This window comes from Chiloscyllium plagiosum, unplaced genomic scaffold, assembly GCF_037043375.1.
Source record: "Chiloscyllium plagiosum isolate Xiang-an unplaced genomic scaffold, Cpla_swu_hap1 HiC_scaffold_14, whole genome shotgun sequence".
Taxonomy (NCBI): domain Eukaryota; kingdom Metazoa; phylum Chordata; class Chondrichthyes; order Orectolobiformes; family Hemiscylliidae; genus Chiloscyllium; species Chiloscyllium plagiosum.
In genome coordinates this window covers 63,188,760-63,211,877 of record NW_028270152.1, presented here as the reverse complement: position 1 = coordinate 63,211,877, position 23,118 = coordinate 63,188,760, and the positions used below count along the sequence as shown (strand labels likewise).

The window sequence follows — 23,118 nt, the reverse complement described above, 5'->3', positions numbered from 1 at the left end:
AGGTTGGGGGGTTAGATCTTCAAATTGACCCAAGAGCCAAACTTCACCCATCCAAATTGAGCAAACAAAATCTTCCCAGGTTCTGCTATGAGCCACACTGGTGCATTTTTATTATTAACAATGTATTTTATCTAAATCTACTTTTTTTTTTAGAAGGACAGAGGAGCACTTTGGAGAAAATGTGCCTTCTTGTCTTTCCCACCTTGCTCAGTGTCTAATGGGTATATCCTCCACAGGTATCAGGACCAGCAAGGGAAAGAAACATCCGTACATTCGTAAATGAATATCCATGCAAATGACAGTGAGATCCCATGTCAAATAACCAAACAACTCATTTTACGATGCCACAGCGGAGCAATCACAGTGGTATTCTCTTTAATTAAACTGTGACTAGATTCATCACAGAATTAAACCAAACTTGTGGTGAAGTAGAAAAGCTCTCTCTCATGTTCTCTCTCAGGCAAAGCATTATATCAGGTACAAACGTCTCAGATTTGGTTCTTCAGCCATGCTGCTATCTGATCTCAACTGGCAGCTTTTGCACGGGGTAGGGTGTTGACACCAATCCTCTCTTCTACACTGGTTTTAAAGGTTGGTTCAGTTAACTGTGGCCTAGGATGAATCACTTGTGAGGCTTAACAAGAATTAGTGCTTGTCTCAACAGCAATACACAACAATAAATACAAGTTACACTAACTCTTAGACATAATTATTAAGACAATCCAGAGTCAGGGATGACATCCCCATTGGGATTGTGAATTCTCCATTCAATGCTACATGACTTCAGCTTTGCTGGAGCCTAATGCAACCACCAATATCAACCGCTTCAGAATCTTCTACAACGTCAGCAAGGTAATGTTAAAAGGCATTGCATTTTTGCTGTAGGCTCTGATAGCAAACAAAAAAGGCTACATTCTAGTTTTCTAGGGTGTAAAGCTTGTTGGAAGGTACACCCTGAGGTGAGGAATGAAACTAGCTCAGCTGTCCTGCTAGGTGAATGACCTCACCTCTGTGCCTAGCTGCAGCCATAGAAGAGTGATCCCACGTTCGAGATACCAAGAGGAACTATGGAACCAAATTCTGTTGCATTGCATCACATCCAACAAAAGGAGGGTAAAAAACTAGCCAAAATAGAATCCCATCAGCTTGAACTATGCTGCTTTCTGCGGTGAAGATCAAACCATCCTATCAATTTTCATGTTTAATACTTTGGTAAATCAAATTCAGAAAGAGTTCCTAATATCTAATCTTGTACGTCAAGTGACTACACTCAGTTGCAGAGTAATTCATTCATTTCCACAGCCAATTTATTACACATCAATAATAATGACGCATCTATTGTATTAAAAGTCAGAATGAAATCAATTTTCTGCTTTTGTGAGAATGTTAAACTTCAATATGCAGAATGTTTACATTATTAATAGTTGAAAGACAAAATGGAAGCTGTCACCACATAAAATATGAAAGAATAAAATCAGTCTGACTGTTACATTACACCACACTTTCCATTGTCTGCACAATTTGATCAAATTTCATTACTGATATTATGTCTAAGCTGCTGCTGTAGTGAGACCTACTTGGAAGAGTTAATGCTAACAAAGGACAAAAAGAAAGATAACCTGTGCATTTCTTTGCTGTGTCTTTTTTCGATCCTGTTCGAGTCACTTGGCAGTCAAAGTTCTCTTCCCAGAACTCTGCAAACCAAACATTTCTTCGATTGTTCTCCAAAGTCCGACTTGTGAAATAAGTGTCAAAACCTAGTGGGAAAGAGAACACAGATCATGTATAGATTCATTGAGTAATAGAGTCATACAGCACTGAAACAAATCCTTCTATCCAACTTGTTCATGCTGACCGAGTTTCCCAAGCTAAACTAGTCCCACTTGCCTGCATTTGAGCTATATCTCTCTAAGTCGAGAGTGTGCTGCTGGAAAAGCACAGCAGGTCAGGCAGCATCTGAGGAGCAGGAAAATCGACGTTTTGGGCAAAAGCCCTTCAACCACTTTCTCCTAAATCTCTCTAAACCTTTTCTATTGAGGTACCTGTCCAAATGTCTTTTGGATATTGTAAATGTAGCTGCATCCAACACTACCTCTGGCAGCTCAATTCACACATGAATCACACTCTGTGAAAGGTTTGCCCTTAGGTCCCTTTTAAACCTTTCTCCTCTCACCTGGAAAATATGCCCTTGCAAAGGAAAATACCTCTGCTATTCACCTTACCTGTGCCCCTCGTGATTTCATAAACCTCTGAGGCCATCCCTCAACCTCCTAGGATCCAGTGGAAAATATCCCAGCCTATCCTTAAACTCAAACCTTCCATTATTGGCAACATTCTGCAAAGTCTTTTCTGAACCCTCTCCAATTTAATAATATCCTTCCTGTAACAGGGTGACCAGAACTGGACACAGTACTTCAAAAGTGGCCTCGCCAATGTCCTGTACAATCTCAATATGACGTCCCAACTTCTATACTCAATTGTCTGAGCAATGAAGGTAAATGTGCTAAAATCTTCTTAACCACCAGATTTCCTTTCCAGATTTCATTTGTATTGGATAAGCTTTATTGCACCAGGTACTCACATGACTACAGTGAAAAGTTTACAAGTCACCACTTAGGGCTCCATTTTAGCTACCAAAGTACCTAGGTACAAATTCTTAAGTCCAAATTCTTAGGGTATGAAAAATTAGATAAATAATTAAATAAAAGATCCAGCAATAACTGAGTAAATATAGAGAAGTAAGATTTCAGAATAACAGACTGTGCCAGGCTTCACCTTGAGGCTGGGAATCAAGGTGATGAACCACTGCTGTTAGAAAGAAGGAAACCAGGCAGGAGTGGGTACTGCAGATGCTGGAGATTAGAGTCAAGATTAACGTGGTGCTGGAAAAGCACAGCAGGTCAGGCAGCATCTGAGGAGCAGGAAAAATCGATATTTCAGGCAAAAGCCCTTTATCAGGAATAAGGAAACTCCCAGTGCTGTTCCAAAGTGAGTTCCAGCAGTAAAAAACAATAAGTGATATATTTCCGAGTCAGAATGATGCATGGCTCAGAGGTGAATTTGCAGACTGTGGTGGGGGTGGTGGATATTGTAAACGTAGCTCTAAGAGTTTGTCCAGGTTATGGTTATGGAGGGGGCTGTTGAAAGAGGCTTGGTGAGTTTCTGCATTGCATCTTACGGATGGTACTATCTGCCGACAATGTGCACTGGAAATGAAAGGAGTGAATATTGAATGTGCTGGATGGGATGCTAATTAACCAGGCTGCTTTGTCCTGTATGGCATATGAAGTTGCTTGAGGCCTGTTGGATTGGCACTTATCCAGGCAATTGGAGTGTATTCTATCGCACTCCTGATTTGTTTCTTGTTAACGGTGGCAATACCTTTGGGAGACAAGTGATGAGTTATTTGCTGCAAAAGTCAATGTTTAACCTGTGTTTGTAGCCAGTGTTTGTGTGGTTGGTTCACTTCAGTTTCTGGCCAATGATAATCCTGAGAATTTTGATCATGGTGAATTCAATGAATTCACTATAATAGACTGGGGCTTTTTTCGCTGTAGCGGAGGTGAAGGTGGGACCTTATAAAATCATAAAGGGGCATAGAAAGAGTTTTCCTAGGGTAGGGGAATCCAAAACTAGCGAGCATTTAAAGTGAAAGAAAAAAAGATATAAAAAGGACCGGAGTGGGCGGCACGGTGGCACAGTGGTTAGCACTGCTGCCTCACAGCGCCTGAGACCCGGGTTCAATTCCCGCCTCAGGCGACTGACTGTGTGGAGTTTGCACGTTCTCCCCGTGTCTGCGTGGGTTTCCTCCGGGTGCTCCGGTTTCCTCCCACAGTCCAAAAGATGTGCAGGTCAGGTGAATTGGCCATGCTAAATTGCCTGTAGTGTTAGGTAAGGGGTAAATATAGGGGTATGGGTGGGCTTCGCTTCGGCGGGTCGGTGTGGACTTGTTGGGCCGAAGGGCCTGTTTCCACACTGTAATATAATCTAATCTAATCTAATCTATAAATTTTTCATGCAGAGGCTGGAATGTGTATGGCATGAGCTGCCAGAGGAAGTGGTTGAGACTGTACAATTACCATGTTTAAAAGGAATCTGATGGGTATATGAATAGGAAGTGTTTACAGGGATATGGGCCAAACAGGACTAGGTCAGTTTAGGATATCTGGTCAGCACAGATGAGTTGGACCAAGGGGTCTGCGTCCATGCAGTATAACTCCATGACTCTACAACAGTCTTTTGCTAAAGCAGAAAACTAAATTAAGCAGCAAACAAAGAAAATAGTTAACACAATCCCTTAGCCTTGTTGTCACATAATACCTTGTTCCAGCAAAGAAATTCCAGCCAAATGAATCACGGTCAGGAAGTTCTTGCATTTCTGGATAAGTGGTATTGAAGGTCATACCAGATGCTACGACTTAGAGACATGTTTGCTTTCATGTTCTCTATCATTTTCACATAAACAGTGACGGTTTGGGTAGATAATGCAACATCCTTACGGAGCTCAGTTTTTAACTAACCATGAGCACAGAGCACCGCGATATTCACTAAAACATAGAATTAGGACACACACAAACCAATCACCCAAATCAAAGAGTGTGTTTATCTTCAACACTGCTAAACCATTCTATTAAAGGAGGGTATAGAGGACATGAAAAATCTTTTTTCAAAGACTTTAAAAAAATTGAGCATGTGTTTTCTGTTTATTGTAGTCAATGTTTTCTGATGTACATTTTGAATAGATTCAATTTTGATGGAACTTACAGCACAGGAGAAACCTTTAGCACAAGGATAGGAGGAGAGAAATATCACATTGATATTGCACTATAATCAGGACATTGCAAAATGTGTTTCTACAACCAAAGACATACTCAAATCAAACTCATATCAGACCCAACTTGTTGATCCATACATTTACCAGGGATCTCATCTCTTTGTTTTGTATGGAACTCTTACCACATGTGGCATGTCACCAGTAAATGGCTGTTGTAATCAATAAAACTCTGTCATTCTTCACGTGTGTATTCCAACTGAAATGTGTGTGTTAGATAAAATGTCAAAGACTGTATTACAAATGAGCAATGATTAGCGCAATCTTAGTCATTCCCTCTAACAACATTGTATTTAGCAAAATCACCCACAGGAGAAGTGTACACACACAGACCAGTCATAGTTGGGTTTCCAGAAACAAAATTGACATTGACCTCTTGGCTGGAACCAGGGTCAGGATGTGGGAAGAGGGAGGTGGTGGCGAGATCAATTATTTCTTACATTCTAAGAGGTTATAAGGCAAGTGGTTATTATAACTCAATGCATTATATCATATCAGTCATAATCTCAGTGGACAATAACTGAAATGTTATACTATATGTTGCATTTGGAAATATTTCTGGTGCTCAAGAAATTTACTTGGGAAAACTTCATGTGTTCTTTTCTAGATTGGCAGACTATTTCTTTGCTGACATTCTAAATGTATTTAAGTTGAACACGATAGGAGAATCTAGAACTTTGGGGGTCACTGTTTAAAAATGAGAGGTTGCCCTTTTGTAAATGGAATGTTGTGACACTTTATTTTCACCAAAGGTTAACAGTCTTTGGCACCGTCTTCCTGAAAATGTGGTGGAAGCAGAGTATTTTAAGAAAGTGGTGGATAGATTATTGATAAGGCAAGGGGGTTGAAAAGTTACAAGGATAGGGTGGGAAATGTGGATTTGAGATTACAATTAGATCAGCTGTAATTTTATTTAATGGCACAGCAAGCAAGCAGGCTTCAGAGGCTGAATGGCCTATACCTGTTTCTTGATCATATATGCATATGCCATCATCACATACAGAGGTCCGTGCTTACCCTGTATAGGTGCACACAATTAGCTGAGCAATTCATTATCCGCATATGTACTACTACACTCAAAGTTAAATTTTAAACTTGAATTAGCTCTGTGCAAGTGAACAGCCATGGAAGTACAAATGTCTTGTTATTTTCCCTTTCTAATATATCCTAAACCTTTCACATTTTGATCTGCTTGACGCTGATCTAATCTCCGACATTTTAGCTAAGGCCCTGGGGTCCAGTTCCCTGCCGAATGATAACTCACTGCGACCACACACCAAACCAAACCAGGCAGCATTTGAGAGTGAGCGTTTACATTTTCCTTCTTTTCCCCAGTTTCATGTAATCTCCTGACAATTTACACTCCTTGACCACTCTCTCTGGTATGTTGCATTCTCATGATTCAGCTGTGAACCTTACTGACCAATGAAAAGGAGGTTATTTGCCTCATTGCTCAGACTCGCACCAACAAGGGTTCGTGAAAAGCAAATAAGATTCAGACACTGATTTCAGTCCCTACCATCTTACCAGGGAGGTTGAGGCCAATTGCAGTGTCCATACAGTCACCCGCTCTGGATCAGCTCACTCAGCACAGACCAAGAATTGAAGCTGAACTGCTTTCCATCCTTTTTCTGCCACTTACGGCATATACTCAGTCATTCAGGGAAATTGCTGCCGTGAGTTGTCAATCTTGTAAAAACCCTAAACAACTTTTTAAAGCAGTTCGCAAACAGCCAATGTTATTAACTGGACCACCTGAGAATTACTTGGGCAGCAGAAGCAAATCTTTTCCACTATTTTATTCTGTTGCTTTTAAAGCTATTTTCACAGTCCCTGCTCATGATTCTTCATGCCAAAGAGAAATAAATTGTACTTTGCCTGTCTTAACATATCTGCTGCTGCATGCACTACTGCAGTGATATAGAGAGAATGACAAACAAGAAATGGAAACTGAGTCCTATCATTTCATAATCTATGAGAGATATTGACAGAGGCTTCAATTTACTGAGGAAAATCAAAGCCATTTCAACAGTGATATACAATAACTAAACAACTCAAGCTGTGATGATTTGATATCCAACCTGTGTTATAAATGTGATTTTATAAGAAAAGAAATTGATGCTATTGATTGTTCTCAATTGATAAGCATTGCCAGGCTGCCATTTTGGCAATGGACTCCATTATAAAAACATGATGATGCTCGGGTAAATTTTATTTTCTTAAAAAGCTTACGATTATTTTGATGGAAACTGTTTATCTCAGCGATAACTTCAGATCTAAAGGTTCAAACATTTATGGCACTTTTCAAATTATCTTTATTGGTATTTCATTTCATGAATATCAATATTCACAATGCACACTGTAAGAATGAATTGCATTTATATAGCTCGCTTCAATGTAATAAAATACCAGTAGGTGCCTTCCAGGGACATTACAAAGCATTGGCTGCTATTGAACTGCAGATGATTAAGCGACCACAAATATCTAAAACTAGGTCAATGTGAAATATTTTAAGGAGCATCTTAAAAGATTTAAAAAAGATAACAAAGGAATGAGGATTGGGGGGGAAACTGGACATTTAGGTGCAGACAAGCAAAAGCATGACCACTAATTGGGCAGAATTTAAATCTGCAAACTCGAAGATGCCAGAATTAGAAGAATGCAGATATGAGAATAAGAGGGAAGAAAGAAGCCATTTGACTCATTATGTCCATGCTGGGTCTTTGAAACAATTACCTCATTCATCCAACCCAATCACAGATTCCACCCAGTTCAAACCCCATAGGCTTCCAAAAGCTCTCTTTACAAATATTCACCATTCCTTAGTATTAGTGCTCCGAATCCCTACAATCCCTACATGCAATGCATTCAAGATCATAACAACTTACTGTACTAAGAAAAAAGAAGCCTACACTCAATGCTGAATAGCCTGCCAGCATTCCTGCCTTGCGTTCTCTGGTTAATGATCGCCCTACCACTGGAAACAGTTTCTGTCCATTTAGTCTTATCAAAAGACTTCAATAAATTGAATACCTCAATTAAATTTCCCATGAACCTTCAAATAAAAGCAAACTACAGCATATGATGGAAATCTGAATTAAAAAGAAAAAAAAAGTGTTGAAGAAATGTAACTAGTCTGGCAATTTCTGTGGAGAGAGAAACAGAATTAACGTTCCAAGTACAGTATGACTCTCTTTCTGAACAAAATGGAGTTGGAAAGTGGTGGTTTTTATGCAGTTGACAGAGGGTCAGGAGGAGCAAGTAGATCAGATTGTGAGTGCACCCAAAGCAAAAGACAAAGGTGATGGTTATGAGATAGCTGTGTACAAGAGGGGGTAATGCACTGGCATCGATCGAGGATTGATTAAAGCCTCTGAACAAATATAAATGGGTTATTCTCAGATTAGTAAATGTGACTAGTCAGGTCCCCAGAGATGCTATACTTGGGAGTCAGATATTCATAATCTAAATCAATGATTTCAATGTAAAATATGTAACATTACAAATGGGTACCAAAGTTAATGTCATTACATTTGCAGTTGACACAAAACTGAGTGGGAATGTGTGTCCTTTAGAATAATGCAAAGAGGCTTTAAAGGCATTTGGACAGTCTGAGTGATCAGTCAATAATATGATGCTGGAACATAACATAGGTAAGTGGGAGATTATCAACTTTGGTAGTAGCAAAGGAGGTGCAGAGTATTTTGTAACTGGTGAGAGATTGGCTTTATGTCTAATGGAACTTAGATATTCTTATTCATAAATTACTGAGAAAGAATATTCAGGAGCAACAAAGAATTAGGAGAGTAAACAGTATGACTGCCTTTCTTAAAAAGAGTTAAGATGCTCTGCTTCATTCCATAGTGCCTTGGTTGAAGCAGACAAGTTTGTTCTCCTTTCTCTAGGAAGAATACACTGGCCATTGATGAAGTGCAGTGGACTAGTTCCTGGGATGGTCAGACTATGTTGTGAGCAGTGATTGAGGAGACTGGTCTGTAGTCTGTAGAGCTCAGAAAAACAATCTTCACAAAATTCTTAAAGGAGTAAATAAGAGAGATGCAGAAGGGTTGTTTTCTCTGGCTGGGAGGTCGAGAACCAGGGGAAAAAAGTCTTGGAATAAAGGGTAAGCTATTTAGGAATCTCCTCATTCAGAATGTTATAATTCTTTGGAATTCTATAACCCAGAGGTGAGTGTTCAAGACAGAAATGAGTAGATTCTTAGATGCTTATGACATCAACAGGTATGGGGATAATGGAGGGAGGTGGGGGGGGCGGTTGGTGCATTGAGGTACCTGGTCAATGGTAATCGAAAATGGCAGAGCAGATTCAAGTGGCTGAATGGCCTTGCCCTATTCCAATGTCCCGAAAGCACATTATCACTCAGTAACCTATGGACAAGGACTGCCAGCTCCCTTTAGATATCAACACTTCCCAATCACTCATCATTCAATGATGATGCATCTATTCTTCCTAGGAATAATATCGACATCTGAAGATAGTGTGCTATATTCTGAATTTGAATTGTATTGGCCTGAATTTTGTGGTCAGTAACAAAGGAATGATATTTATTGTTTACGACACCAAAACATTCTTATGCAAATGTTTTAATGCTACCTGGTTGTCATGGGCAGCTGTTTCATTGTCTTGACCTCTGCTGATGTAAGATATGTGAAATCAGGATAAACATAGATGCACTTTATCCAATCAGATTAAAGAGGTCTCACAATGAGACATGCGAAGTCTAAACCAGGAACTGTACACTTGATTTAATACGTAGATTGCAAAATAAACATTGGGAATAAAAGCTGGGATCAAAAACAGGAAAAATAAACAAAAAAAATTATTTCAATTGTTACTACTAGTTATAATCTAACAGACTAAGACTCCACATTTGAAAAAAATGTGGGGGATCTTCTGGCAATAATTATTGTTGGAAACCCATTTATATACATATATAATATATGAGAACTATGACAAAACAAATATGGAACTGCTTGGACATTCTGGGTTGAAAGTGTTTTGAGTGGATGAGAAGTTTCTGGAAGTTGTGTTCAGTAGTAATTACTGAATTTAGAAGTTGCAATGCAATCAAACTACTTTGTGAAAAGCTTCAGAGATGAGATGGGTTTTATTCCTTTAAAAGTTTGATAAACTTAGTTCGGAATAGATGAGACCTTGAACTTGGTATCAAAAAGAAAGTTTTCTCTCTCTCTTTCTCATGAGAGAAGAAATCATAAATCAGGATGAGCTGCATAAATTTCCTTCAGTAAAATATCTTCAGGGAATCTTGGCAAGTTCCAGAAGTCAATCTTTCTCATTAAACTCTGAACTGTTACCTCCATTCAAAGACCCAACTTTGACTGACTTAGAATTTGAACTGAAGTCTGATTTCAAATTGATTCTACAACAGTGAGCGCTGTGAGCTTGCTGACAAAAAAAAATGACGAGACTGTGAGAAGTCTTCCTTTTTTAAAAAACATCCTTTGAGTTTAGATCTTTGACCTAAGAGGGGTTTTCCATTTGCCTTTTTTCTTAAACACATATCATCCCCACAGACTTTGTCTGTCAATCTGATTGCATGCTTCAGATTAAGAGGACAGTTACAAATTGACTATTCTATGATTAAGTGAATTATTTATGCATTTGGTAAGGTACACTGATGCCAGTAATGAGGAAGGTAATAGGATCCATTTTTAAAACTTTTAAAGCAGAGCACTTAAAAAACAGTGATAGAATCAGACAGTCACAATGGATTTACAAAAGGATAAACATACTTGACACATCTGCTGGAATTCTTCAAGAATGTAACTTGCAGAAGTGATCAGGGGAGCCAGTTTATTTGAACTTTCAGAAGGCTTGTGACAAAGTCCACATTAGAGATTAATGTGTAAAAGTAAAGCACATGAGATGAGGGGCAATGAATTGAGATGGATGGAAAGAAAATGGTGAGCAGACAGGAAATAAAGTTTAGGAATAAATGGGCCTTTTTTTGAATGGCAGGCAGTGACTAGTGAGGTACCACAACGCTCGGGATGAGGACTCAGCTATTCACAATATCTGTTAATGATTTAGATGAGGAAACTAAATGCAATATTGGATGAGCTGTGAGGAGGATGCACAGATATTACAGTGTGATTCAGACAGGCTAAATGAGTGAGCAAATGTATGGCAGGTGCAGTATAATGTGGATAAGTGTCATTTTATCCACTTTGGTAGCAAAAATGGACAGTCAGTTTATTATTTGAATGACTGAACAGTCTCCTCGCTGAATTCAATGAGACCTGGGTGTCCTCCTGCACCAGTCGCTAACAGTCAGCATGCAAGTGCAGCAGGCAGAGAAAAAGGTAAACTGTATGTTGGCCTCCATAATGACAAGATTCGAGTGCAGGAACAAGGATGTCTTGTTGCTATTATAAAGGACTTTGATGAAGCCAATTACTTGGAATACTGCGTGCAGTTTGGTCTCCTATTCAGAGGAAGGATAGTCTTACTATAGAGGGGGTGCAGCAAAGGTTGATTCGTGGGATTGATGTATGAGGAGAGATTGAGTTGGTTAGGCTTGCATTCATTGGAGTTTAGAGGAATGAGGGGGATCTCATAGAAACCTATAAAATTTTAACAGGACTAGACAGGTGCAAGAAGGATGATCCATTGGTGGGCGAGTCCAGAACAGTGGCCATAATTTAAGGATAACGGTAAACATATTAGGACTGAGATAGTGAAAAATTTCTTCACTCAGAGAATGGACAGTTAATGGAGTTGACTACCACAGAAAGCAAGTTAGGTCAAAATAGTGCATTTTCAAGGAAGTGATAGGTATAGTTTTTGTGGCTAAAGAAATCAAGGGATATTTGGGTGGTTGTGGTGGGGGGAGTGCAGAATTAGGATACCACACGATATAGGAGCAGAATTATGCCATTCAGCCCATTGATTCTTCTCCACCGTTCAATCACGGCTATGTTTCTCAACCCTATTCTATTGCCTTATCCTCATAACCCTTGATCCCCACACCAATCAAGAACTTATCTCAAAGACCTGGCCTCCACAACCTTCTGCAGAATTTATTTCCATAGATTCACCACTCTCTGACTTAAGAAATTCTTCCTCATTTCAATTCTGAAGATTCATCCCTTTGTTCAAAGTTGTCTCTGCTGCTAGGAAACATTTTCTCCATGTCAACACCATCCAGGCATCTCAGTATTCTGTAAATTTTAATTAGATCCCCCCATCCTTCTAACCTCCTATTTAGTACAAACACAGAGTCCTCAACCACTGACGAGGAGCCCGTCTTTCCCAGGATCATTCTGGTGAACTCCTCTGGACCCCCTCCAAAGCCAGCACATTCTTCCTTGTATATGTGGCTCAAAACCGGTCACAATATTCTAATGCAGTCTGACCAGAGTCTTATACTGCCTCAGCCGTACATCCCTGTTTTTATATTCTAGCCCACTCAAAATAAATGTTAATATCACAATTCCTTTTCTAACTGCCAACTGAATCTGCATGTTATTCTTAAGAGAATCCTAATATGAACTCCTAAGTCCCTTTGTGCTTCAGATTACTGAAACTGTCTCTTTTTTTTATAAAAAGGCTGTGCCTCTAGTCTAAGAGCAAGTGAGGACTGCAGATGCTGAAGAGTCAAGAGTCAAAAGATCTTCCCACCAAAGTGTATAAACTCTCGCTTTTTTTTATTCACTTGTGGGACATGGCATCACTGGCTGACCAGCATTTATTATCCACCTCTAGTAGACCTAGAGAAGATGGTGGTGAGCTGCCTTCTTGAACCATGCAGTCCATGTGCTGTGGTTTGACCCACAATGTTATTAGGGAAGCAAATCCAGGAGTTTGACCCAGCAACAGTGAAGGAACGGCAATATATTTCCAAGTGAATATGGCGACTGACTCGGAGGGGAGCTTGCAGGTGGTGGTGTTCCCATGTATCTGCTGCCCTTGTCTTTCTCAACGTAAGTGACTGTGGGTTTGGAAGATGCTGTCTAAGGATCTTTGGTGAATTTCTGTACTGCTTCTTTTAGATAGTACACACTGCTGCTATTGGCCAGAGATGGAAGAAATGGATGCTTGTGGATGTGCTGTCAATCAAATGGGCTGTTTTGTCCCGAATGGTGTCAAACTTCTTGAGTATTATTGGAGCTGCACTTATTCTGATTTGTGTCTTGCAAATGGTGGACAGGCTTTGGAGAGTCAGGAGGTGAGTTCCTCACTATAGTATTCCTAGCCTCTGACTTGTTGTTGTAGTCACTGTGTTTTGTAGTCACTGTGTTTTTGTGGTGAGTCCAGCTTAATTTCTGGACAATGGTAACCCTAAGGATGTTGATAGTGGGGGATTCAGTGATGGTAACACCATTGAACGTCAAGGGGCAACGGTCAGATTGTCTTTTATTGGAGATGGTCAATGTCTGGTATTTGTATAACACGAATGTTACTTAACACTTGTTAGCCCAAGTCTGGATATTGTCCAGGTCTTGTTGCATTCGAACACGGACTGCTTCAGTATCTGTGGAGTCATAATGGTGCTGAACATTGTGTAATCCTTAACAAACATCCCTACTTCTCTCCACACTGTACGCCATCTGCCACGCCTTTGCCCACTCTCCTAGCTCAAAGATGTCGATTGACCTACTCCTGCCACTATCTTCTATGATCTTATGTTTAGTGGGGGCTTGACTATCAGCACACTCCTCCTGTCAGATTCATAATCCACTTCATCAATTAACTCCTTCACTCAGGTAATGATTTCACAGTTAACCACAGGAATAGCGTTTACAGATTCCCCTTGATAACTGATATACTCGGGCCACGGTTTCCTGTTAATAAAATACTTGTATTTCTTCCAAAGCTACGTTGCAATGTATATTATCAATCAGTGCCTTGGTCCAATGCTCAGAAGTGAAAACAAGTTTGACCTCACATTCCATACTTTCAGTACAGAATGGTCTCGAAGCTGAATACACCAGATTTGGTTTACAAAAAAAAAAGTTGTGGTGGGTCATCAGAGAGAACCATTCTTGAATTCTCATCATCATGGTTTTCTTGTTTCAAGATGAAAAGACACACAGATATTTCTTGGAATCAATGCCTGAGGCAGCTTGGACTGATATACGACAAAGGATTTAAGCCCAAAATCGCCAAGCAGAAAATTCAGAGAAATTTTGGCAGCTTTAAATGTAGAAGCTGCATAACAATGTATACATTCTCTGTGACACATGCTTCACACAAGCAGTGACTCATTATCAAAAACTGATCTTGCTGAGTAAGATTCTACCTTCACTGAGACTCTTCAATTGGGCAGACCATTCATCAGCTAATTCTGTCTCAGCACTAGTTGCTTCACCGGGAAATTTAATTTTATGCAGACAGCAATGCTCATTGAAACACTAACTATCCAGAACTTGCAATGAAACCTTCTGTCAGAGAGCCCTCATGTTGCTTATTGTGTACGTTTTCAGACTGACTTCTGTTCTTTTCTTGGATGTCTATCAAAATAAGAGGTAACTGATACCAGTCCTGGTGTTTGATTTGGAAAATAAAGTTTGCTCATTTTCTCTATTACGCTGTTTCTACCTCACCCTGGAAACACTCAATGGTGTCAGACTGTGCGATGTTGAAATTGGTCAGTGCTACAGTCTTCTTACTGTTGTAGGGGGCAGACCATATACTTAACCAACATCAACTGATCATTCTCCATCCTCAAGAGATTTTAATGCATCCAATATCACGGTTAGGCTGGTAGTTTTTCTTATTTCCTTGGCAGCAGGCTCTCTTCTACCATTCAATGAATTTATGGTTTATTTTAAATACACTTTCTCCTTTTTAGTGCTCTCTCTCCTTTCTTGTTCTATCACCACCTCCTCTTTGTCACTCCTCCTGGCTCTATCACCACCTCTTCTTTGTCATTCTTTCTCTCCTTCTCCTTTTCAGCTCTCTCTCACCCTTTGACTTCCTCCTTCTTGGTGATGTGACTGTTTCCTTCCCTTTCTCCATTCCAGCTCTGCCTCTCTCCTTCCTCATGCCCATCATGAACGAACCTGTTGGGATGATGCAATGACGTGACATCAGAAAACATTACATGTTGCTTTGTATGCTAGATCTGGATGGAGCTGTCTTCCTCTTCAGTTCTTCATCTGGAGACAGGTCTGATCCATTGTGCAGCACAGGGAGCAGGTTCCAAATTCAACCCAGACAGAACGGGCGACACGGTGGCACAGTGGTTAGCACTGCTGCCTCACAGCGCCAGAGACCCGGGTTCAATTCCCGCCTCAGGCGACTGACTGTGTGGAGTTTGCACGTTCTCCCTGTGTGTGTGTGGGTTTTCTCCGGGTGCTCCGGTTTCCTCCCACAGTCCAAAGATGTGCAGGTCAGGTGAATTGGCCATGCTAAATTGCCCATAGTGTTAGGTAAGGGGTAAATGTAGGGGTATGAGTAGGTTGCGCTTCGGCGGGGCGGTGTGGACTTGAGGGGCTGAAGGGCCTGTTTCCACACTGTAAGTAATCTAATCTAATCTAAAGAACAGAATCAAACCTGATGCTGTTGGCATTAATCTGACCTGTGCCAGTCATTTTTAAAATTTCATTCGGGATGTGGGCATCACTGGCTAGTCCACCATTTATTGACTATCCCTAATTACCTAGAGGGCAGTTAAGAGTCAACCACTTTGTGGTAGGTCTGGAGTCACATGTACAGCAGACCAGATAAGGATGGTAGTTTCCTTCTCCAAAGGACATGAGTGGACCAGATGGGTTTTTCCAACAATTAACAATGTGCCATGGGCATCATTAGAACCTCAATTCCAGATTTTCATTGAATTCAAATTCAACCATCTGCCAGGGGATTTGAAGCTGGGTTCTGAGAACATTGCCTCGGTCTCTGGATTAACAGTCCAGCGATAATACTAGGTCAGCACCTCCCCTGAATCCACTCAACTCAGCCAAAATTTGCCCCCCACCCCTTTTCAATCAGAACTGCTGTGACAATATATAATTTTGTCTGGACTTTGTGAATGTTGATGGCACAATCACCAATTTCCTTCAATCACATGACTGAGCAGGAGCATCTCTTCCTTTTTCAGCCTTCCAGTAACATCTGTTGGAAGGAATTACAGGTTGAAACTGAACCTGTCTGACAGTGCAATACTGAGGAGTCAACTTCGTGGCTATGTTTGGTCAGTGACAGTTTCTTCAAAGAGGATGCAGACATTTGTTTTCCCCCAAATGAATATTTCCTGACAGGAAGACACAACAACTGCATTCCAAACTAAAGTCCCTCTGCAGAAATGTGGAGCTGGGAAAGGAAGAAAATAAATTCAGCCCCAATCATCCTGGAAACCACACAAATCAACTGCAATTAAACAGCCAGCAGGTAGATCCCAGAGGAACTCCTAGGCTGGTATCAATGCAACAGATTCTTTACTGAAACAGTACTTCATATGAACAGCAAAAAAAAAAGTGTAATATTGAAAGCACTTGCTCTCATTAAAAGTGCTTATGGTCAAAAAGCAAAACAGGTTTGATGCTAAACTAGAAGTGAATTTCTTTAATTATCAGTCAAGGCAGCAAACTGCCAGTAAACCTGTCTTCACATTGTGATAAAAAAAAGTTTTTTTACTTAATTTTCCCCTGGATTTGTATATCTTCAGAGTTTCAGTGATCTTTTCCATTTCCATTTCTTCCCCAACATGCATTGACGACTCTAATTTGGTAGGGTGTATGCAAGATTATGCTTTTGATATTCAAAACCATGTTAACAATTAAAAGAATTACAAAATCAAAACTCCCAAAGGATGGAGGATACCTTGGATAAACAACAGACAAAAAAAAATGGTCAAATGAACAGGAATGAATTCATACATTTGAAATATTTATCAATTATATCTTTGTTTTCAATAAAAAAGCCATATGCATTTCTACAAATTAGCACAAAGGTTCAACTTGAGGGATAATACAGTGAGGAAAGAGCATGTCAGCCCTATTAGAGCAACATGTTTGTTACATTTACAGTGCACTGTCCATTTTAAATAATGCAATTTTAAAAAAAGAACAGACATTCAAAGTCGGATCATGATTAATTCATTATTAAGACTTTTTAATGTATTAAAATCCTTTCATGGTCCATCCTTTTTCTATCTATATCCTTCAGTGCAGCAGCACCATCCCCTTAAACTGACACAAACATTCCAGCCTTTTTGCTCTGTGTATCATTTTATCTTCACCCTACTATTACTAAACTATTAATACTAGACACAAGTTGTGCAATTCCTTCCATAAAGCATATTGCTTCTCCAGTTCCTTCTCATCTTTCAATACCTTTCACAAAGTCAACTTCATTGTTCAATAATTTGATGATCTTTCCACTGTCTTCTTATTTGGATCAGCGTTTATTTGGTTTCTGATTATAACGGTGTGGCAACTTGGAACATCTTTGCACTAACCAACAATATTTGGTATTTGTAAATGTTAAATGAGAGTACTAGGAGCTATTGATCTTTTATGACTCTGCTTTCCCACTGTTAGACCTAACTGCCTCCAGAACAGCCTGGAGTCCTCCACCTTTGATTTTTAGGTCTGCAGCTGAAATCAAACGAATGGCTTGCACCTTTCAAAGCACCAGGACACATACATCCAATAGCTAAGTCAGTACTTCTGAATTGTAGACACCATTGTAACTCGGAAAATACGCAGGTCAATTCTCTCTTACAACATGCCAAAAACAGCAATGTAAAACTGACCAGGTAAGGTAATCAATTTTCATGATTTCAGTTAGTGGATTTGTGGTGACCATGATACTGGAAATAACTCCGCTCATTTTCCTCTTCAACAACGTTATGGGAGCTTTTACGTCAATCCAAGAGGACAGCCCAGGTTTTGCTTCAATGTCTCAGCCAAAATATAGCATTCCCATAACAACTTTCTGAAGCATTGGACTCAGGCTCAAACATCGAGCAAGGATTAACCCCTTCTAACTCAGAAATCAGGATACTAATGTTACTGAATTCCTTTTGAACATGGATGTTTTTCAGAAAGCATTTCACATGGTCCAGTTGTCTACCTGACAACTACTGCAATTTCTGAAAACCAAATCCAGTGAATTCAATTGCTTGACAATTCTCTACTTAAAAGCTGTAGTGTGTAAAGCAAATCTTATTTTCACTTTTGAGCATCAAACCGAGGCACCCATTGATAATATATGTAGAAAAATATCTTTGGAAAATATTCAAGAATTTCAATAATGGGATTTTTTGGCAATTCATTTTGTGAAGAAATCTGGAAACATAATAATATAAACAACAGCTGATCAGCCAAGTGGTAACTTTAGACTATTTTTTCCAAGGCTGGAAAATGTTTTCTCACTGATAAAATCATGGCAATCGTGCATTATTTTTAGTGGCTTCATCAACTCTTAACCAAAGAATAGGACAGACATATAGAGACTGATATTCTCAAAGTATGACTTATCTTTGCCAAATCAGAGAAGAAAAAACACTTGAAACATGGATGAATGCATGAGTTGTCTATTTTGGAAATACAACTGATACAACCCAGCGTTATACAAGCCTCTCCCCAGCCTTTATGAATATATCCTCCTATTTCCCACAATGCACCACCATGCCATCCCGTTTATGTGCCTTTCTAGGTTTCCCTTCAACTCTCGTACCTATTCACTACAGCTACTCCTTGGGGTAAGCAGTTCCACATTCCAGCCATTCCTTGACTAAAGAGGGTTCTTCTTAATTTTCTCTTGGATTTATTAGTGACCATCTTACATTGATGACCCTTAATTGTGGTTTCAACCTCACTTCACTGTTATTCGCTGATATATTAAAATCTTTCATAACCTTGAGGGCACCCCTCAGTCTTGAGTTACCTTATTTTGAATAGCTCCAACCCCTTCTATCTTTCTCAATTGGTGCAACCTCTGTTCTGGTTTCACTACAGATCATATCTTTTTTAGCCTGTTCCCCAGAGCTATGTACTCTTTATATATGGAGATGAGAAATGTGTGGCCTAGCCAAGATTCAGTCCACATTTTTAGCAATTTTTGCATGCTTTCATTTCTATCCCTTGAGAAATTAAGCTGTGGTACTTGATTTATATTCTGCTGGCCTGAAAGTCTCAATTAATTGTGTATCTGCACACCCAATCCCATCTGTTTTCTAGCCTGTGCTTTTTCTCAAGAGTATATTGCTTCCTTATTCAATCTAACATAGTATCACTTCATGCTTATCTATAGTGAAGTTACTGTGTCAATTCATGCATGTCCTATTAATGTATTAATGTCATTTTTTATTCTGTAATGATCCTATCAACTGCAGTCCTCACTTTGTTTCCATTAGAGAATTTTCAAGTTAACTCAATTTCAATTCCATTTATAAAGTGCAAGCAACAAGGGTCTCATGGAAAATCATTTCCTACCTTTTATGATTTAAGTAACTACATTTGATCTCTGCTTCCTGTTTTCTATTCAATAGTCAGGCTATTATCTATTCTGCTCTTTGTGCTTGATTCACATGTTCTGATGTAAGTTACAGATTATAGTAAGGTAATTTATAGTCACTTTTCATTCTGGAAATCCAAATATATTACATCCAGCAGACCATCCATATCTACCCTTCCTGTTACATCAGCAGATTCAATTAGGTTGACCAAGCACAACTTTCATTTTTATATTTATGCTGATTATCTTTTATCATGTGGTTAGTTTCCAGACTGTGATAAGGCAGTCGTAGGGTATCACTAATTAAACTCCCTGTGGAGCTTGTTGAGTGCAAGTTCCTTTGGTAACAGACAATGACCTGCCCAGCTGGAACTCATCTGAGTCCTGGCTCTGACAGTGCTGAGATAGTGCCCCTAGTGCCCACTGCTGATGCTGCGATGGACCCGGTTTTATTTCCCATCTCTGGAGCTTTTCGATTGAGGTGGCAAGAAAGGCCAAAGGGCTCGGGGTGGCTGCAGCAAGAGGTGAGGAGAGGCTTCCTCAGTATGTGTGCACTCCAGAAAGCTTTGTCGGCCCAATGCTTTCAACATAAGCCGGAAATATATATGTTGCAAGATGGTGGCAGAGTAGCCAGAGCTCATCTCCTCCGCCCGCTCTTATTTTCCTTTATTTTTGTCCTCCTTGTATTTTTCTTCTTCATCTCCTCCTCCATTTCGTTCCTTCAACTCCTGACCTCCGGTGACAACTCCAAGCTTCCTGCAGTGGCCCCCCACCGTGGTGTTTTGCCGGCGGAGTGTGGGGCTGGAGTTCTTTGCTGACTGGAAGCTAGGTGCCAGTGTGGTCTGCTGTACTGAACTCTCTTTTGGAATGCTGGACATGTTATTTCTGTATTGTCTTAAAATCTTGTAACTAAAGAAACCATGCCTAGGTACTTTTGTACCTGAGTTGGTGCTGTAATTTGTGACACAAACTTTTCACTAGTCGCATTCAGTATGTGACAATAAATCACATTATATTCTATTCTAGATCAGGAAACCAGAGTTAAAGACTTGCCTACTTCAGAGGTGTGTCATAACATCCCTGAACAGGTTGATTGGAAAATTAAAAACAAGCAAAACTAGAGAATTCTTGTGTAACAGTGTTCATGTTACTACCTCTGGGCTGAGTGTCCTGGGTTCACATCCGACCTGCTCTAATATCTCTGAACAGGTTGATAAGAAAATAGGAGATCTTTCTTAAAAAAAAAAGTAGACCCAGTTGGGCTCTTGTGGTGTGCTGGTAGTGTCCCCACCTCTGAGCCAGGAGGTCTGAATTCAAATCGCACCTGTCCCATAAGCATCTAACGATATCAAGCAGGGCAATTAAATTATGTATAAAGTGGACCCAGGGATGGGTCTGAACATCTGTTTGTCCTGGGCCGGGACGAGCTGATGTACGTAGTGACCAGGGGCGCCATTTTGCTGTTGAACAATAAGCAATGTTCCTTTCCAGTCAAGCTTCCAGAGTTATTCCACAGATATTTCTGTATTATAAGTTTAATTAAGGACTTAATATCTACCTAGCCAGGGACATTGAGCTGATTGGCATATAGTTCCCTTGATTTGCTTTATTGTGCTTCTCATACACAGGATTATTTTAGCTGGCTGCTGGTATTCTCACACAATTCCTTTTCAAATTAACATTGATCAACATGAAATAGTGCCTCTGGAGTCACTTCTAGAACTTCTCGTCACATATTCTTGAAAAATTACTAACACAGCAGCCATTGCGCTTTTCCTCAAGCCTTGATACGTCTATTTTTCCAGCTTTTTCATCTGTACTATGAATTGTAACACTCATGCTAGTGCTTAGATAAAATTAAAATCAATGACTTGTGCCTTCAACTGCAACACTGACCCTCCTACTTATGTCATGTTCTATTAGAAAACATGATTAATAGTCATTATACTTCCTGCTGCTTTCTGAAACAGTTAACATCTACTGATGTTATACATAATTAAAGAGGCTCTCTCCATCTCTGTTTTGAAAGGAAACACAATACAGATCTGCAGGCATTGATCACCTCCTTGTTTTCTTCATTCACACTGATTTGTATTCTTCTTGTATGCATGTAATACAAGGGCAGTAAAGGTAGTCCTTTTATAGAGCATTTAGTTTTATCTCTCACAAGAGAAGCACAAAGCCAGCTGACTGTATACGGTTGGAGCATGCTGACCATTTCCATCCAACCACCCAGTTCTGTTGTTACCTGGCAACATTCGAGGGAGATAAAATGTCTGTAAATTCTACCCATCCAATTGTCTATTGGAGGTTTAAGACAAGAAATCAAAAGTATGTATTTCTTCAGAACAAAAACTATTGTTCCTACTCTGTGCTTCACGACCTTACTAAGATTTTCAATGAATTGTGGAAGAACCTTTTAAGATTGTGTTCGAAGTGCTCCTACCCTGTCAGACCATGAAAATCTCACAGGAAACTAATGGGTGCCTGGCTAAATTTTCATTGGTGGAAAAAATGCAGTGTTAAAACAAAACGTCATTGGGTCCCAGCACCAATAGGAGAAAAGAAATCTAAACTGAGTTACTCTAATACATAGCTAAAACTCACACCACAAAATAGAATGTAGCTGCAAATACAAATTCGTGAGAGCGTGTGAGAGCGAGCGTGTGAGAGCGAGCGTGTGAGAGCGAGCGTGTGAGAGAGTGTGAGAGTGAGACAGACAGACAGACAGAGTGTGCAAGAGAGAGCATGTGTGTGCAAGAGAGAGATTGTGTGTGCGGCGGGGGAGGATGTAGAATGTGTGCGCACTTGATAGAGTGCATACACAAGTGTGATGGAGTACATGCCTGTGAGAGGGGTGTGTGTGTGTGTGTGTGTGTGTGAGAGAGGGAGGGAGGGGGCAGGGAGAGAGGGGGCAGGGAGAGAGGGGGGAGAGAGGGAGGGGGGGGAGAGAGGGAGGGGGGGAGGGGGGGAGAGAGGGAGGGGAGGAGGGGGCAGGGAGGAAGGGAGGGCAGGGAGGGAGGGGGAGGGAGACTTTCTCTCCTACACACACACACACACACACACACACACACATCTATGGGGCAAATCTAAATTTGCAGATACATTCTAATTTGTTCAAAAAGCGCACAATCTGTAGGCAGTGACATTTTATAAATTCCTACTTTAGAAATAAAACCAGTCTGACTCCAGGTTGGGATACAGACAGACTCTAACCACACACCTTCTCTGAGCTGAGATGTCTCTCTTTTTTAATATACTGATAAAACCTTAACTTGGGGCTGCAACTTGAAAGAAATTCTGGGATTTACATATTAATCAATCAAAACCAAAGTGATTAAAGACTTAACAGTAATCTAGGATTGTCTAATACATTGCATCAGTTGTCGGACCCTCTGATCTTTTAATATAAATTCTCTGTGTGTCCTATGATCCTGCCCCACTAGCTACCTGATTAAGGAGCAGCACTCCAAAAGCTTGGGCTTTCAAATAAACCTGTTGGACTACAACCTGGTGTTCTCTGATTCTTAACTTTGTCCACCCCAGTCCAACACCGACACCTCCACATCATGACTGCAATACATGACATTCCTGACCATAGTTTTATTTTCAAATTACATTTCTTTTATTTTACACTTCATCATTTGATTAGTGTTTTATGATTAGTGAAGCGAATATAGCATACTTTGTTCAGTGAAATTTTGCTGATATAGCTACAGTCCTGTGGACTCCTGTACCAGCATTTTTATTGATTGATTAGTCATTCAACAAGTATCTGGAACAGGAGAGATTATTGTTTGAATGTGACAGCTCTTGAAGCAGTCAAGATGCAATTATAA

The 23,118-nt window shown here is 40.0% G+C and overlaps 1 protein-coding gene across 2 annotated transcripts in view; it reads right to left on the bottom strand.

Annotated features, from left to right (window-relative positions):
- The window catches only part of LOC122559107 (metabotropic glutamate receptor 7-like), an 864,629-nt gene that overhangs the window by 359,794 nt on the left and 481,717 nt on the right, over positions 1-23,118 (bottom strand). For both annotated transcript variants that reach the window (XM_087994497.1, XM_087994496.1), the window contains exon 5: positions 1,620-1,757. In XM_087994497.1, coding sequence (XP_087850623.1) covers positions 1,620-1,757 — 138 coding nt within the window. The remainder of the gene's footprint in view (positions 1-1,619; positions 1,758-23,118) is intronic.